The sequence below is a fragment of the Microchirus variegatus genome (assembly GCF_963457635.1).
Source record: "Microchirus variegatus genome assembly, chromosome: 14".
Classification (NCBI taxonomy): domain Eukaryota; kingdom Metazoa; phylum Chordata; class Actinopteri; order Pleuronectiformes; family Soleidae; genus Microchirus; species Microchirus variegatus.
The window spans coordinates 19209530-19224367 of record NC_139815.1 but is presented as its reverse complement, the minus strand read 5'-3'; the positions used below and the strand labels follow the sequence as shown (position 1 = coordinate 19224367).

Genomic DNA, 14838 nt, shown 5'->3' with positions numbered 1-14838 from the left:
AAGAAACAATTCACTGTCAAGTCACTGAAAAAAAATATTAAAACATGACCCAGTTAAGTTTCAGTCATATGACGCTCGTATTTCAGTCCAGTATATCCAGATTTTACTGTTCACTGCTGTGTCCCACTTCAGTTCTATACTCCAACATAACAACTCTCTGAGTTGGCATTAGTTTAAAAAAAAAAAAAAAAAAAAAAAAAAAAAGAAAGTGAAAGAAGTGAAGAAGCCTCTTAGAAGAGAGGTGAAATGTCTTCAAGAAAACTCAAGCAAGTCCATTCTGGGTTGCAAAACTGCCAGTGTTTTGTGGGCTGACAGGAGGGGGTGGAGTGTATCAGCCGTATTTTGTTCAAGCTTTTCCACAACTAAAGGATTCTCCTGTCAAACACATTTTGTCACTTGAATTCTGGACGGTAGGCGGGTCTGACGCTCGGTGCTGGAGCAAAACTGATGTTGATGTGATGTTTTGCCATTGTTGGGTGCACTTTAACGGACAAAAACATAGGTAACTGGGAGAACAGTCTTGTCTGAGAGCTCTGTTTAAGCCTTTTTGAGCCCAACGTATTAAATGCTGTCTTTCAGTTGATGTGTATATTATGTATACGCGAGTCAGCTTCCATGACTTTGTTGTAGTTTGTGGTATACTTGTCTTCTCTATCAATGTTGTGGTGTCACCACCTAAAGCTGCCCTCACATCCTTTTCTGTTCTCAGTTACAGAATATCAAGTGTTCCTCATAAGTGCTTCAACTACAAAACTGAAGTTCAGAACTGGATGTAGATCATGACTGACAGTCCAAAATAGCTGACATACGGTGGACAACACGAGCAAGCTTGAGGCAAACTGCAATGGACGCAGATCTACAATGAAGAAATGATGCAAAAGTTTTATGTTGAATTCGCTTGTTTTTTTTTTATCAACTTCAGCTCAGAACTGGAAGCATTTGACGACTGTCAGTCCTACAGGTCAGTCCTGGGTCAAAACACCCATAAGCTGGGTAGGTCAACCGCCAATAAACCCCAAGAGAAGAAGAAAAACCATGCACATCACCAGTTACAGCAGTTTCAAACTGACTTTGCCGATCGTTCGTGTGACGTTTGGATCAAACCATACATGAACGTACATGTCGACTCAACTTCCAGCTGCGTTTCACTGATGTCACATAGATGGTTACACCCAACAGACTGTGTGAATTGTTGTAAAATGTTGAGATGTGTCTGAGCATGTTGAAAAAGTTTTACCTTCAAACAACTTTCATCTTTCAACCCCTGTCAAAAAAAAAAAAACACTTGCATACATGCACAACCACAAACAACTCACCAACACATTTTTTGACTTTTACACGTACCTGTCCAACCGGCGAGACAGTGACAGAGACCGGACACTGGGTCACAGCCGTTGGAGTGGACACAGTCACATCGCTCTGTGCAGTCCAGTCCATATGACCCCTCCTACAGTACCAACAGCAACACAACAGACAGGATCTTTAATACCCATCTCGATGACTCCATCTCATCTTGCACTCATGACCAATGACCACTCACAAAACACGGTTCGTCACAATATTCGCCCCTCCAGCCCGACGAGCAGGTGCACGTCCCGTTGATGGGGTCGCACGCTGCTCCGTTGGCACACAGACACGTCTGATTACAGTTCAGTCCCCAAGAACCGCTGGAGCAGGGGATGGAGCAGTCCACGCCCTGCCAACCTGGAGACACAGAGGTGGACATGCAGACAAAGATGGAGGCCAAGACATGGTCAGAGACAAAGATAGAGAAGAAGAAAGAAACAAACCATCAGCCCACAGTGTCTGGAATGGGATCCATATTGATATATTGGTGATCATGAATTCAGCTGTCAGTTTGTCAACATGAATGAAAGCCCTTTATTTAGATGAGGTACTCAAAGTGGTGTATTTTCTTTGTTGTTAACTTGGTGAATCGCTTTACAAAACTCAAACTATAATATTTGTAAATTTGCAGCAATCTACATCACAGGATACAAGGAGACAAATATTACACATACAAATATATAATAAAGTACTGATGTTTCAAGCAGAGAGTGATGTCACACTTTTTCCTCTGTGTATTGTTCTCCAGCCTCTATTATGATAGTCAAACTGACAGTTCCATTTGAGAACTGTCAATATCGCTCGACCCTGTATGCTCTCATCCTAACCCTGAAAACAGGGATCTCACTCATCTCTCTGCTGTTTTCTAAGACGTTGTTGAAGGCAAAGCTTCATGGTCAGACCCATGATGATCCCTGGGTGTCAAAGTCATCACGTCTTTGCTCGGCAGAAATGTTCCAGTAAGGTTGCCTCTCAGTTTTACCCTGAGTGATTTTAAAAGAAAAGAAATCAGAGTTTACAGCCTGAAGCTCAAACCTCTCGGGCCTCTGGTTCTGTGCTTGGCCTCTGATGTGTCTCCACTTTAATTACACACGTTCCCCCACAAGGGTCGGGGGAACATAAATAATGTAAAGATGCTGATACTAAGTGAGTGGAAACAGCAGTGTGGTGGTTTATATGGTTGCCTCATTTCAAGGTTTTCACTCGGGTTCAGCTTAGGCCTTGGTGTTTCTTATTTTAAATATCACTATCTCTGTAATTTTTTTTGCTTTTCCAACCTCCCTGATGCAATAAGAGGTATAGATAAAGATGGATGGATGTAAAGTAGAGCTGCAGAACATTCTGGCTGAGTAAAAAAGGGGGAGAACCTTCTCCGCAGGTGCAGGAGCCGTCGATGTGTGAGCAGGAAATCTCGTTGTGGCAGGAGCACGACGAGGAGCAGTTGGTCCCATACAGACCTGACGGACAGCTGATGTAGCAGTCGTCACCCTGGGACACAAACACAACATAGAGACAGATAAGTAACTGACCTGTGGCCCACTCAGACAAGCAGTCCACACTGGAGTCGTGAAGTTATGTTGAAATGTGTGGAGTTTTGGACTAAAATGCATGTCACAGTGACAGAGAAGAGCATAGATAAGGCATGATTTATTTGAAGTGAAAGTTTGTCGTAGAAATTGTGAGCTTTTAGCGTGCGTTCCTGTTAAAATGATAAAACAAGGTACTGAGGAGATTTTACGACCCTGGCAACACTGAAGCTGGCCATAATGGTAACGTGATCGCAAAAGTGACACAAAGTTGACACCCAAATGAGTTGCATTCATGCTATGGACATCGTTAAATGATTATCATTAATGCGTTTTGATGGAGATCTCATATTAGAATGTTCAAGTACATTGTGAAGCTGATACCACACGCTGTGACCGGCCATTCTGTGGTTGAGGGAAGGGCTTAGTCAGAAGTGAATTCATTATGACGGTACTTCAGTTTTACAATACTGTATTACGCTAATGTAGAGTGATGATGCGGTTACAAACTAAGCTGCTTTCAGCGCTGACCTGAGTTCCTTAAACTGTCCGCAGGGGCTGTATGTGAGAACACACACTCCTGCAAACGCCATTCGGTAAACAATCTACTGAACTTATTATACAACCTCCCCGCAATGTCCAAGTGAGCTCAGTTGAGAACACAAAATCAGACATTTTCTGGAGCTCATGTCAGATTATGGCTCTACTCTGTGGTTGCAGCAGTCTACTGTCATGTAATGCATGACATTTATACTCAGAATGATATTAAGCGTGTCTCCTATTTGGTGATATAGTATTAATATCACATTCAGTATAGGTTTAAAACATATATGACGTACCCATAGTAAAATACATACTTTATACACATATGTACATATTACATTTGTTTATGGGCTCACAGGTGTCATCAGGTGAGTAAGTGACACTTGCTTCATTTGCTTCATTTATTTATAAAGGTAAGGACATTTTGTTTGTTTGCAGTGAGCCTCTGCCCCTCCTTGATTGAGACTCGTTCATTCTTCATACTGTAGATAGAGCGCCGCTGCTCAGCCAACAATCACCTGTGACTGACAGTTTTCCCCCGGCGTCTCTTTCACAGTTCATCTTTAAATTCATTACGACTCCACCGCTGCATTAAAAATGACGGCAAGATGCGACAAACAACAAGCACATATATTATGGAGCAGATAGAGACAATGGTCACTGGTGGATGTCTGTGTGTATTTGTGTGTCCCCCCACTGAGCAACATCATGTCACAGCTTGTCCGATCAAAAGTGGACATGGTCAGAGAAGAGCCCGTCACTTTTAGTGGAAGTGAGCTCCACAAACCCTGAAGCTGAAGCATGGTGCCGCATTGATCAGGACCTTCAACATATAAATGTGCTAATTAAATGTGCTGCTTCCAACCTGCTCTCCTTTATTAATCTAATATTCACAAAGGCAGAGTGAGGGAGGGAGAGAGAGAGTAATACTGATAGTAAGAGAGAGAGGTCTTATTAAAAAGTTGGAGCATTTTTGTTAAAAAATAATGTGTTAGACCAATGAGAAAAACCAGCAGATTAGGATGTGACCTTAAATTGAATGACTGGGGATTTTCTTCTTTTTCATAAGTTGAAATTTGATGATAGTGTATGACTAAACTTCTTTTCATATTTCTTTTAATTTGCTTACTCATAATTTAATTTGACCATAAACATGCGTTATGTCTTTGTGGACCCTGAATCATATACAAATCTGCCACGCTGGTTCCAGGAAAGACTGACATAAAAATCAAGTGAGGTTTTCATTTTCTTTGACAAAAAGCATGATGAGGTTTACATTTTACAAATGTACTTAAAGGTTTGTGATCTACATTTTACTGGTCATAGTAATTGACAGGTTGTAACTGCTGACAAAGTCACTTACTGTACATGGTAAAAAAAATTCAGTGTCATAAGAAATTGTAGATACACGTGTTCTTAACCGCTTTATGCTCCACATGAGGGTCGCGGGGCTGCATGACATGCAACAGTGCGAGCCACTACATCGCCGTGTGGCCCTCAATTAATTATTATTATTTATTAATCGTATTATTGTTCAATTTCCTGTTTGAAAAGGCTGTTAAACAGCAAGGTACAGCAATGGCCATGTTCTTAAGATGGTTTACACTGAAACTGATGTTGAAGTGACTAAAATCTTGTTGGTTTGTGTTTTTAAATAATCACAATAAATACATTTTTAGACACGTCAGCCCACAATAATTAATTTACATTGTGTGATGATAAACGCAGTATGTTGACTACGTCAGTAATTATAGAAATGATGAAATCATTTTCAACGAGTGGAAGCTGAGGACGCTCACTGTCACTTTGTCACAACAATCTGTAACGGACGTAGCAGCGGTTTCCATAGAAACCATCTCTTCTTCTACACTGTAAAAAATAAAACTCAACATTTCAAGGCAACTTGCTGCAATCAATATTTGATTTGACAGCCCAACAAAAGATCTTGGGTTTTTAAAAAAGTTCCATCAACTAATATTATTTTAAGTTTTATTTTTTAATAAATTTTTTACATTATCTGAACAAGATTAGTTAGCCAAACTGTTTGAAAAGAGACTTTTGAGCTGGCACAACTCTAACTTACAAGTTTGTCTAACAAAATAAAAAAGTTAGTTGATGGAACTTTTTTTTAAAACTTTTGTTGGGCTGTAAACTCAAAAATTGATTGGATCAAGTTGCCTTGACATTTTATTTATTTATTAATTTCTAGACTTCCTTTTTTTTTTAGTGTACACTATATCTCGAAGTGAAACAGTGACACATGAGTAGATTTCAAACCTCGGCCCCGATGTTTAAGGACAAAGAAGATAGCTTGATCTACATGGAGGTGAAAAGTAATTTATATTATCAATTAGCTCAAACATACATCACCTATATCATCTTTAATTATTTTTTTCTGTTTTAAATATGCTGACTATTGACGAGGGGAAAATATAATAACATATAACATGCACACACACACACAGTGCTGACATTGGCTGACCTATATTAGAGCTCTGCACCTGCAGTTTGCACTTTGATCATGTGACTAAACGTGCCGAGTCAACAGCAGCTGACGAGTCGATAGGAGTTGACGAGTCAGCAGGTTCTGCTGCTGCTGCAACAATGCCACCACATGTTATTACCGCCACATGTGAGCAGGGCAGGAAGCTCAACTCTTCTTCTTCATCATCATCACGCAGACATTCTGCAGCTATTTAACTTCATGCTGTTTATTTGACTCCAAGTTCAAGCTTAATTAACTGTTCATCCTCCTAAGAGACTGATGAGAGGGGGGGGGGGGTGGGCGGGTAGAAAGAAGGACAACCTGACAACATGATTGCGTACAGTTCCTCACAAACACATTTTCTGAGAACTTTATCGTCACTTTCATAACACAGATCCCATGAAAATACACATTTTAGTGCTTCAATCAGATATATGTTGCTTGAAATGTTACATATGTGCCTGTATACATCCTAATAATATCAAAAGATGCTGCTATAGATTTTTGATGACTCATCTTACGCTATACCAATTTCTATTGGGTATGAGAAGTTGGTTTTATCTCTTTTTTTTATCATTTTATTGTATGACCTGTTTATTTGTGTTGTTTTTATATTTTCTACAGTATTTTATTGTTTTATTGTTAATAGGTTTATTAGGTCACACGTCTGTATGTTTTATTTGATTTACTTATCTCTGATGTACAGCACTTGTTTCAGCTGTTGTTGTTGACCTCCACCAGGAGGTATATACTGTAATTTCACCAGAGTTTGTTTGTTTTTTGTTTGTCTGTCTGTCTGTTAGCAACATAATTCGAAAAGTCACTGCCGGATTTGGATGAAATTTTCAGGAAATGTCCGCAATGGGACCAAGAACAAGTGATTAAATTTTGGATTTGATTGTATGATCCTTTCAATGCGTCACCCCCACCTGATGTACTATTCAGACATGTCAACCTCAATCTAGAAATGTCCTACTCATCATCTTGTTCGTCAGAAACATAGATATAGCAGGTATAGAGAATTCCTCCACAACAGACAGTAGGTTGTCTTCCTCCTTCGCAACTCACTTTAACCGGAAATATGTAAATCTGCATAGGCTACTAATATTACAAGAGCCATGGTCATGATGCCCTTAAATCAGAGAGCTCAGCAACATTTGTGAATGTGTGTGTTTCTGAACTTACAATAAATCCTGGCGCGCACACACAGGCTCCGGTGGTGCCGTCACAGTCAGCTCCATTGGCGCAGGCACAGAGTTCCCTGCAGCCAGTGCCGTAGTAACCTGCCGGACAGGTATCATTGCAGTAGAGGCCCGTCCATCCTGCGATGCAGGTGCACTCCCCCGACAGCGGGTGACAGCTGAGACGGAGAAAGGACATGAAAAATCTATTTGGTTTAACAGCACACAACAACACATATGCACGGAACACAGTTTGTCTTGGTGGGGTTTACGATCTGTTTATCCTCAAATTGTGTTAGAGTCTTGGCTAAGGTAAGGAACTCACACCACAAAAAAAAAACCTTTCCACAGGAAGAAAAATAATGAAAAAGAAAGCTCAGGAAAAGCCTCAGAGGAAGAATATTTCTTCCAAGACAGAGAGAGAGATGTGCAATGGATGTCTTGTGTACAACAAAACAACAATTTAAGACCATAATGATCATATGGGATGACGCAAATCATCAAGCGTACACACACGCACGCGCACGCACGCACACACACACACACACACACACACACACACACACACACACACACACACACACACACACACACACACACACACACACACACACACACACACACACACACACACACACACACACACACACACACACACACAGTAGTATAATGGTTATACATATACAATAATTGTACAACAACAGTTGTACTATGTATGGAATCATGGTTGTTACAAAAGGTGAACTGGACAAGTGAGGAGGAACCAGAATGTCAAAAATGACACAACAAAGTTTTCACGATGTTTCACAATCTGCATTTCAGGCCAATACCCCTGAATACGCCTATCACATAACCATTCAGGTACACTGGGAATACACATGACTGTGTAAACAGGAAGCTGATCCTCAGTTTATTTCTTCAATTTTAGAGAGTACTATTTATTGGAAACAGTAAAATAATCTTGAATCTTGGTGAGAAGGGAGCCAAAGACAAATATAAACTAAAAAGGAGCTTTTCACTCACAGTTGATAGTCAGGTTGTGGCTGATAAGAACCAATCATGAATGTGGATAACTGCTTCATCGTTTTCAAATGTATACTCTCTATTTCTGCCCACCCAGATTAAAATTCAAATTTTATTTTTCAAACTAAACTGGAACCACTGCAATTTTAAACGTCCCCCTTTTTCAAGGGCTCACAAACACGAGGGCAGCGAGGGCAGCAGGCATATCTGGAGCAGAATCTATGCATTTGTAAAGGTCATGTGGATGTAGCCTCAGACTTTCCACACCAATTTTCTTCTGTTCACACTGTGCTGCAAAGACCACAGCTCAATGTGTGTGTGTTTGTGTATTGTGCCAGAACCTGCAGGTGCATGTCTGGAAGAGAGAGAGTGTGTGTGTGTGTGTGTGTGTGTGTGTGTGTCAGTACCTGAGTGTGTGTGCAGCTGTACAGGGACAGTGTTTATCACACATAAATCCATACAGGCCACTGGGACAGAACCGGTCCTGGCAGCTGGGACCTTTGAAGCCCTCGTTGCACAGACATGCCCCATTGATGTGGTAACACTTTGCGCCATTCTGACAGTCACACTTGTGGGCACACTGTGGTCCATAGGTGCCGACCGGACATTCCTCCTGACACCTGAAGCAGTAAGGATGGAGAAGTGAGAGGAAGTGATCTCAGGTGTCTTGGATACGATGTTTTAATGAAACGGAAGAAGCTGCAGCTTTAAAATTAGACAGAGAAAAGAACATCAACATCTTAGGAGATATTACACCCTATTTCTACAAGTTAAACTAGTTCCCTGGTGTCCTAATGAACATGTCTGTGACATGCTTTGGTCAAAATACGCTCGGTTTAGTAGTATCTCTTTAAAAAAAAAAAAAACTAAACTTAAGGGCTGATGTCAACAGCAGTTCGCATTTGGAAAAGTTATCATTTGCCAACTCTAGCCGGCACATTACCGTCATATATAAAATGTATCCACTGAACACGTAAATCCTCTGAGGCTGGAAGTTTGTGTAGAACTCTGTGCTGCACTGTGGAGCCAAGCATAGAACACTTCGCGCACTTACACTCTTCCGGATACTATTGCCCTCGCCTGCACTCTCACATTTATTAGGGACAAAGCGGAGCTCCACAAGACAACAATTCCAGGAATGTCTCATTGTGAAGTCACAATGAGTGCTGAAGTCAACATCGCATGTTTTATCTCCTGTGCTTAGACTGAGGCGGATCACAAGAAAAATGAGTCATTTTTTTTTTTCACATTTTGCCTACTCATAGGGCCTCCAGAGTCCCAAATATAAGGATAACAAGGATTAAAATGTTGATTTTGCATAATATGTCTCCTTTAAAAATAAATTATCAGAAGAAAAAAAGTGAATGAAAAGAACTAGTGACACGGCTGCTGCATCACAACACAGATTTTCCCCAGTGCACTTCATTTCCTCACACACACTGTGACATCACGCACACCGACGGCATCGTGAGGTCAACCACATTATACTCAGACCTGAGTGGAGCTTTAAGGTCACAGAGTGGTGATGTGGATTATAATGAGCCAGTTTCTCTGCATCATTCTCTACACGTACGTTTATTAAGAAACAGACAAATCAGTCAATGAAGACGTCTTTGCCGGGACTTATGTTCAGTGTCACTTCCTCCGCACGCGCATAATTCCATTAGAGCGTGGACGAGTGGGTGAGAACTCAATCCATGTCGGCTAATTCATCCGTCTTGGCCCAAACAAACACATAATTTAGCTCAATGGAGAATAATAATGAAGAGAGGGAGACACATCGATGGTGATAGCAGAGGAAAGACGGAGGGCTGGATAAAGTTGGATAAAACGCCTGTTTCCACGCAGCTCTGTCTGATGCAAGTGTTTGCTATGGCGAGCTCTGTGATCACTGATGTTTTGAAAAAAAAACTGCCCACATTATTTTACTGTGCAGAATTTGTGAATACTTGATGTTTTATTTGCCATTTGTACACAAACAGTTATAGTACGAACAATACAAAAATGTGAAAAAGCTGTATGTATTGCACTACAAAGTGCTATAAAATGTAAGGAAGCACACACTTTAAGTGCTGTTACAGGGAGTTCTATTGCACGTGTTCAGATCTGATAAAATCCCACAGGATAATGACTTGTTTCCGCAGGGATCCGTTTCCCGTCTGTATTTCAGTTTCGTTTACAGACTCTAGAGCCTGATATTATCAGTTTTGTGGAAAATGCTTCTGATAAAGTAAATTTGTATTGATTTAAGTTTGGCTATAAAAGCAGATTGTTAATAGTTTTGCCACTGGGTAGAGGGGGTCCCCTTTTCCCCATTTATTTGTAATAGTTTTTATTATTATTATAATAATTATTATTATTGCAACATTTTTACACTTATAAGATACTGAAAGACACCAATTTAATTGGTGTCTTTCAGTATCTTATAAGTGTAAAAATGTTGCATGGCAGAAATTCTGGACAGAAAATACCAGAAAGAAGGGATTTTGAAACACAGTAGAGATCAAAGAAGTGGAGGACAAAACAAGGCATCATTCATGTTCCCGTTACTCTTTGCCAAGTCTGATAAAATGTATTAAAAACTTATCGTAAGAGCTTCATGTACTGTGCTAACGCACCTCTCTCCGATGTAGCCTGACGTACACTGGCACTGACCACTGATGTGGTCGCACAGGCCACTGTTACGACACGTGCACTCCTGAGAGCAGTTGATACCGAAAGATCCAAATGGGCATGGCTGCGCACACACCGGGCCCTGAGAAAGAGAGAAAAAAAAGGGTTAAAAGTGACAAAGTGACACAGTGTTTAGTTTGTTGGTTTTGTTTTCTTTAGGTTTGGAAGGTCCAGCAAGATTTAAACCCTCATCGCCAAACACAAACATTGTGGTTCACATAATTCCCCGTAGCTAAGCTAAATCATTTCATAGTGTGGGTCGTACCATCCAGCCGGCGAGACAGGAACACTGTCCAGTCACATGATGACACGTCCCTCCATTCTGACAGGGACAGCGTTGTTCACACAGGGAGCCATGTTTCCCTGGAGGACACTTCTCCTCACAGCTGGAGGAGACGGAGAGAGAGAAGGAAGATGTCAGTGTGTTACATACAGGTGAAAACACTCACTGAGTTGAGACAAACAACAGAAAAAAACAGATTTTAGCCACTTACCAAAAGGCTCACCCAATAAAATTAGCAGTTCAAGTGTACAGCCTTCCCCTGTAGAACAGTTTATGTCACTTTGTAAACTCACACTCTGCACCAAAGTCCACAGAGAAAATCATCAATTTTATATCACAGCACACAGTTGTAGTTGATCCACTTGTGCCGTTTGAAATTATATTCTAAGTTTTACTTTAGTAACACAAACTCCTGTGTCCTGTGAGCCTTTTCAGGGGGAGTGTGTGGTTTACAGATGGATATAAACTTCAGTTCAGTCAGATGACTAAAGTTGAAAATGTTGCAGCAGGAAAACCTATTTGAGAGATTGGCGTCTCGGCTCCAATCTCATCACTCCCTGCAGATACAGCAAATTACATTACTTATGATATCAGAGTCAACAGATGCATGCTGGGGGGTGGTGGTGGGGCTGAAGAACAGGCAGCGTTGCTGGAACAAGGTGACACATCGAATGACAGGCAGCAAGAGATGGAGGCGAGGTAATACGGTTTAAATTGACCACCACATTGGAAGGATGTGGATGGGAGGCACGTCACAGGTATTTGCTTCGGTGTTTTGGTCTTTGTTGCCACCCTCCCTATCACCAGAGGAAAAGCAAAACCAGGATCTGCAGTGGAGATGCAATGGAGGGGAAGCTCATGACAGACATGCCTGTGTGGATACTTTCCTTATGAACAAGAAAGCAAAATAGGGAACTTCAGCCAAGGTCAGTATTTTGAAAAATCTGAAACCCCACTTGAACCACTCTCATGCAACAGTCAAGCAGTCCCCTGTAAGTAACACACCGATGATGAAGTGATCAGTGTAATAATCGGCACATTCAAGGAGAACGTGGAGGAGCTTTATTCTGGAAAAAAAAGTGACTCACAATGCTCCGGTGTATCCAGGAGCACACAGGCACTCGCCGGTCTCATGGCGACAGGTGGCGCCATTGAGGCACTGGCACTCCAACAGGCAGTCTTTGCCATAGAAGCCGGAGTCGCAGGGCTCCTCACAGCGCCAGCCCTGGTAGCCGTCGGTGCAGACGCAGGCTCCAGTGATGGGGTTGCATTTGGCGCCGTTGCGACACTGACAGCGGTTGGTGCAGTGAGGGCCCCAGAAGTCGCTCTCACACTCTGGACACAGGGAAAAAGCATGTGTGATTTAAAGCTGTGTCATCTGTGTCTGCATGAGTCATTGGTTTGAGAGTGATTCATTGATCAGTGTGAGAGGGTTAATGTTTGAGAAACGAGAGAATGGTGAGGTGATATATAGTCATATAGGTATAGTTCATGCCTGTCCACAGTATTTAACTCATGTTAAAATGTGTTTGTGAGGTCACAGTGACCAATTCACAGGATAGAGATAGAGCACTGTCTCCTCTTACCCGTTCCAAAGATTCACAATGGCATGGACTCTGGTGAAAACGATGTCTCATGATCCCTGAACCACTCCGTCACAATTTCAGCCCGATGAGTCCTGGCACTGCCGTCTAGGAATATGCTTTTAAAAATTGGTCATGCAGCAACCTCATTTTTTTGCACTATGTTGGTAAAAACTAGATTGGACCAACTGAAGCAACCCCAGATCAAAACATTGCCCCCCTGGGCTTGTATGGTTGGCATTATGTTAGTAGTAAAATAAAATGCACAAGGGAGGAGGCCACAGTGACCTTTGACCACCAACATCATATGTATGTTTGGGATGACCACAGCTACTGTTGAACATTCACACCACGCGCACCCGTACACAGAATCCTGTGATTTGAGGTTCAGTGTTTTGCAGATAGATAAATAATTAAATAAATAGCATGTTTACCTGGCCAGAGTCAAACAAAGTTTCATTTATCATACCGAGGGGCCCGAGACCGCATCACAGAAGTGGCAAGTCTCAAATCACAACGGTAAAAAATTCTGAAGTGCTGTGGGTCGTGATGTCGGTGAACTCCACACTGCAGGCTGATGTTTACCAACCGAGCTGCTCTGGGATCTGTCAACTTTAAAAAAAACTATGAACACACAAACGGCAAAGTCTCAGCCTTTAAGGGAAGAAGAACCCGCCGATGTGACATAAATCCTGTCACCAGTGAAAAGGGGGAAAATATATATCAAAAAAATATACTAAGAAAGACTCTATAAGGTAAGTGATATTATGGTTATTATCTAAAACAACAACTCTGTAGCAGCCACTCTCAGTTTGAAATGATGATGAAAGAAATGATCTATTGTCCATCAAAACCTGTAAAGGGTTTGTTTTAAAGTGTAATATTTACACATACTTTGTTTTCAGACAAGCACAGAACTCTGCAAACTCCCTAGGATACTGTAAACTGTGGTTAATGTCCAGGTGAGCTCTTGTGAGAACACCAGCTGGAGAAAACTCCAGAGGAACCACGGTGAGTGAAAGGGTGATTATCCAGCTGTTGTGGACGTGTCTCTCGATGCATTCGTCATACGTGAACAGCAAACTCCGGCGAATGTCTGGACCTAAATATCAGGACATTATATAATCCCAGAGTTTGTGTCTAAAAATGGCTGTGGTCGGTGTGAAACACGCAGCTGACTGCGCTGTGCAGAATCCACACCAGGCACAAACACAAAGCAGAGGAGGGGACGTCAAAAAACACATGAACTGTTCTGTTAATCAGAACTCTGATTAACACAGACGTCTTTGTCTACCTGACATTTCCTCCTTATTGCTGACCCTGCACATACTGTATGGTCAACTCTAATCACCTACAAATTACTAGAAGAATATTTCAATGACACGCTCAGTAAATAATACTGTGACATTAAAAGCCTCAGTGGGTTTTCTTATTATGGAGAGAGAGAAGAAAACGGTCACAGTGGTCTTGCACAGAGATGGCAGCGAATGAAGAGAGATTAGAATAAAATGATTAAACTTAACACTTTCCTTACTCATTCTTTAACCTACTCAACTTCTCTTCATGTGGACAGTAAATGTGCAGTCTTCACCTCATTTCCTTATTCATCCTGCTGTAACGACAAATAGAACAAAACATTTTTGGAGGCCGACTGGGGGAGTGAATGGGATGCAGCCAAGAGGAGGATGTGGTGTCGCTTTTTCAACCCAGCCCCGAGCGCAGTGATCCAGAAGAGACGCAGCCAGCACAAGGCAGTTTATTTTAAAAATGTCCCACATCTCAGAATTACATTCACACTCATTTATCCTGATGAGACATTAAAATGTCGCAGAGCAAAAACACCTCAAAGAGCAGCCTGCTGAGGTGACGTGAGGCGTGATGGATGCAGGACGCCATGTGGTCAAGTTGTCGTGCTGACACAGCAAGAAAATTCCCCAATTAGCATTTATAACCATGTGAAATTAGAATAAACAAATGGATTATTGCAGTTCCTACTTGTCTGACAGCATAAACTAATGGATTATTGTGGGGATTTCTACATGGTTAATTACTTCAGATTTGACATGATCTGAAAACAAGAATAAAAGAAGGGAATTTTATGTACATAATGTTTGAACTTTCAGAATTTCCATTTTTTTGCACCTGGGCTGAGGTTCACTCCACACACGAAAAGTTCTGCACCCAGAGGCCGAGT

The 14838-nt window shown here is 41.5% G+C and overlaps 1 protein-coding gene across 1 annotated transcript in view; it reads right to left on the bottom strand.

Annotated features, from left to right (window-relative positions):
* The window catches only part of LOC310936646 (uncharacterized protein), a gene marked incomplete at its 3' end in the record, with an annotated part of 68802 nt that overhangs the window by 20845 nt on the left and 33119 nt on the right, over positions 1–14838 (bottom strand). Inside the window, exons 5-12 of the mRNA XM_083900753.1 lie at positions 12150–12396; positions 11044–11164; positions 10724–10860; positions 8513–8725; positions 7087–7261; positions 2715–2835; positions 1541–1704; positions 1345–1447 (exon numbers count right to left, since the gene is read on the bottom strand). Coding sequence (XP_083756879.1) covers positions 1345–1447; positions 1541–1704; positions 2715–2835; positions 7087–7261; positions 8513–8725; positions 10724–10860; positions 11044–11164; positions 12150–12396 — 1281 coding nt within the window. The remainder of the gene's footprint in view (positions 1–1344; positions 1448–1540; positions 1705–2714; positions 2836–7086; positions 7262–8512; positions 8726–10723; positions 10861–11043; positions 11165–12149; positions 12397–14838) is intronic.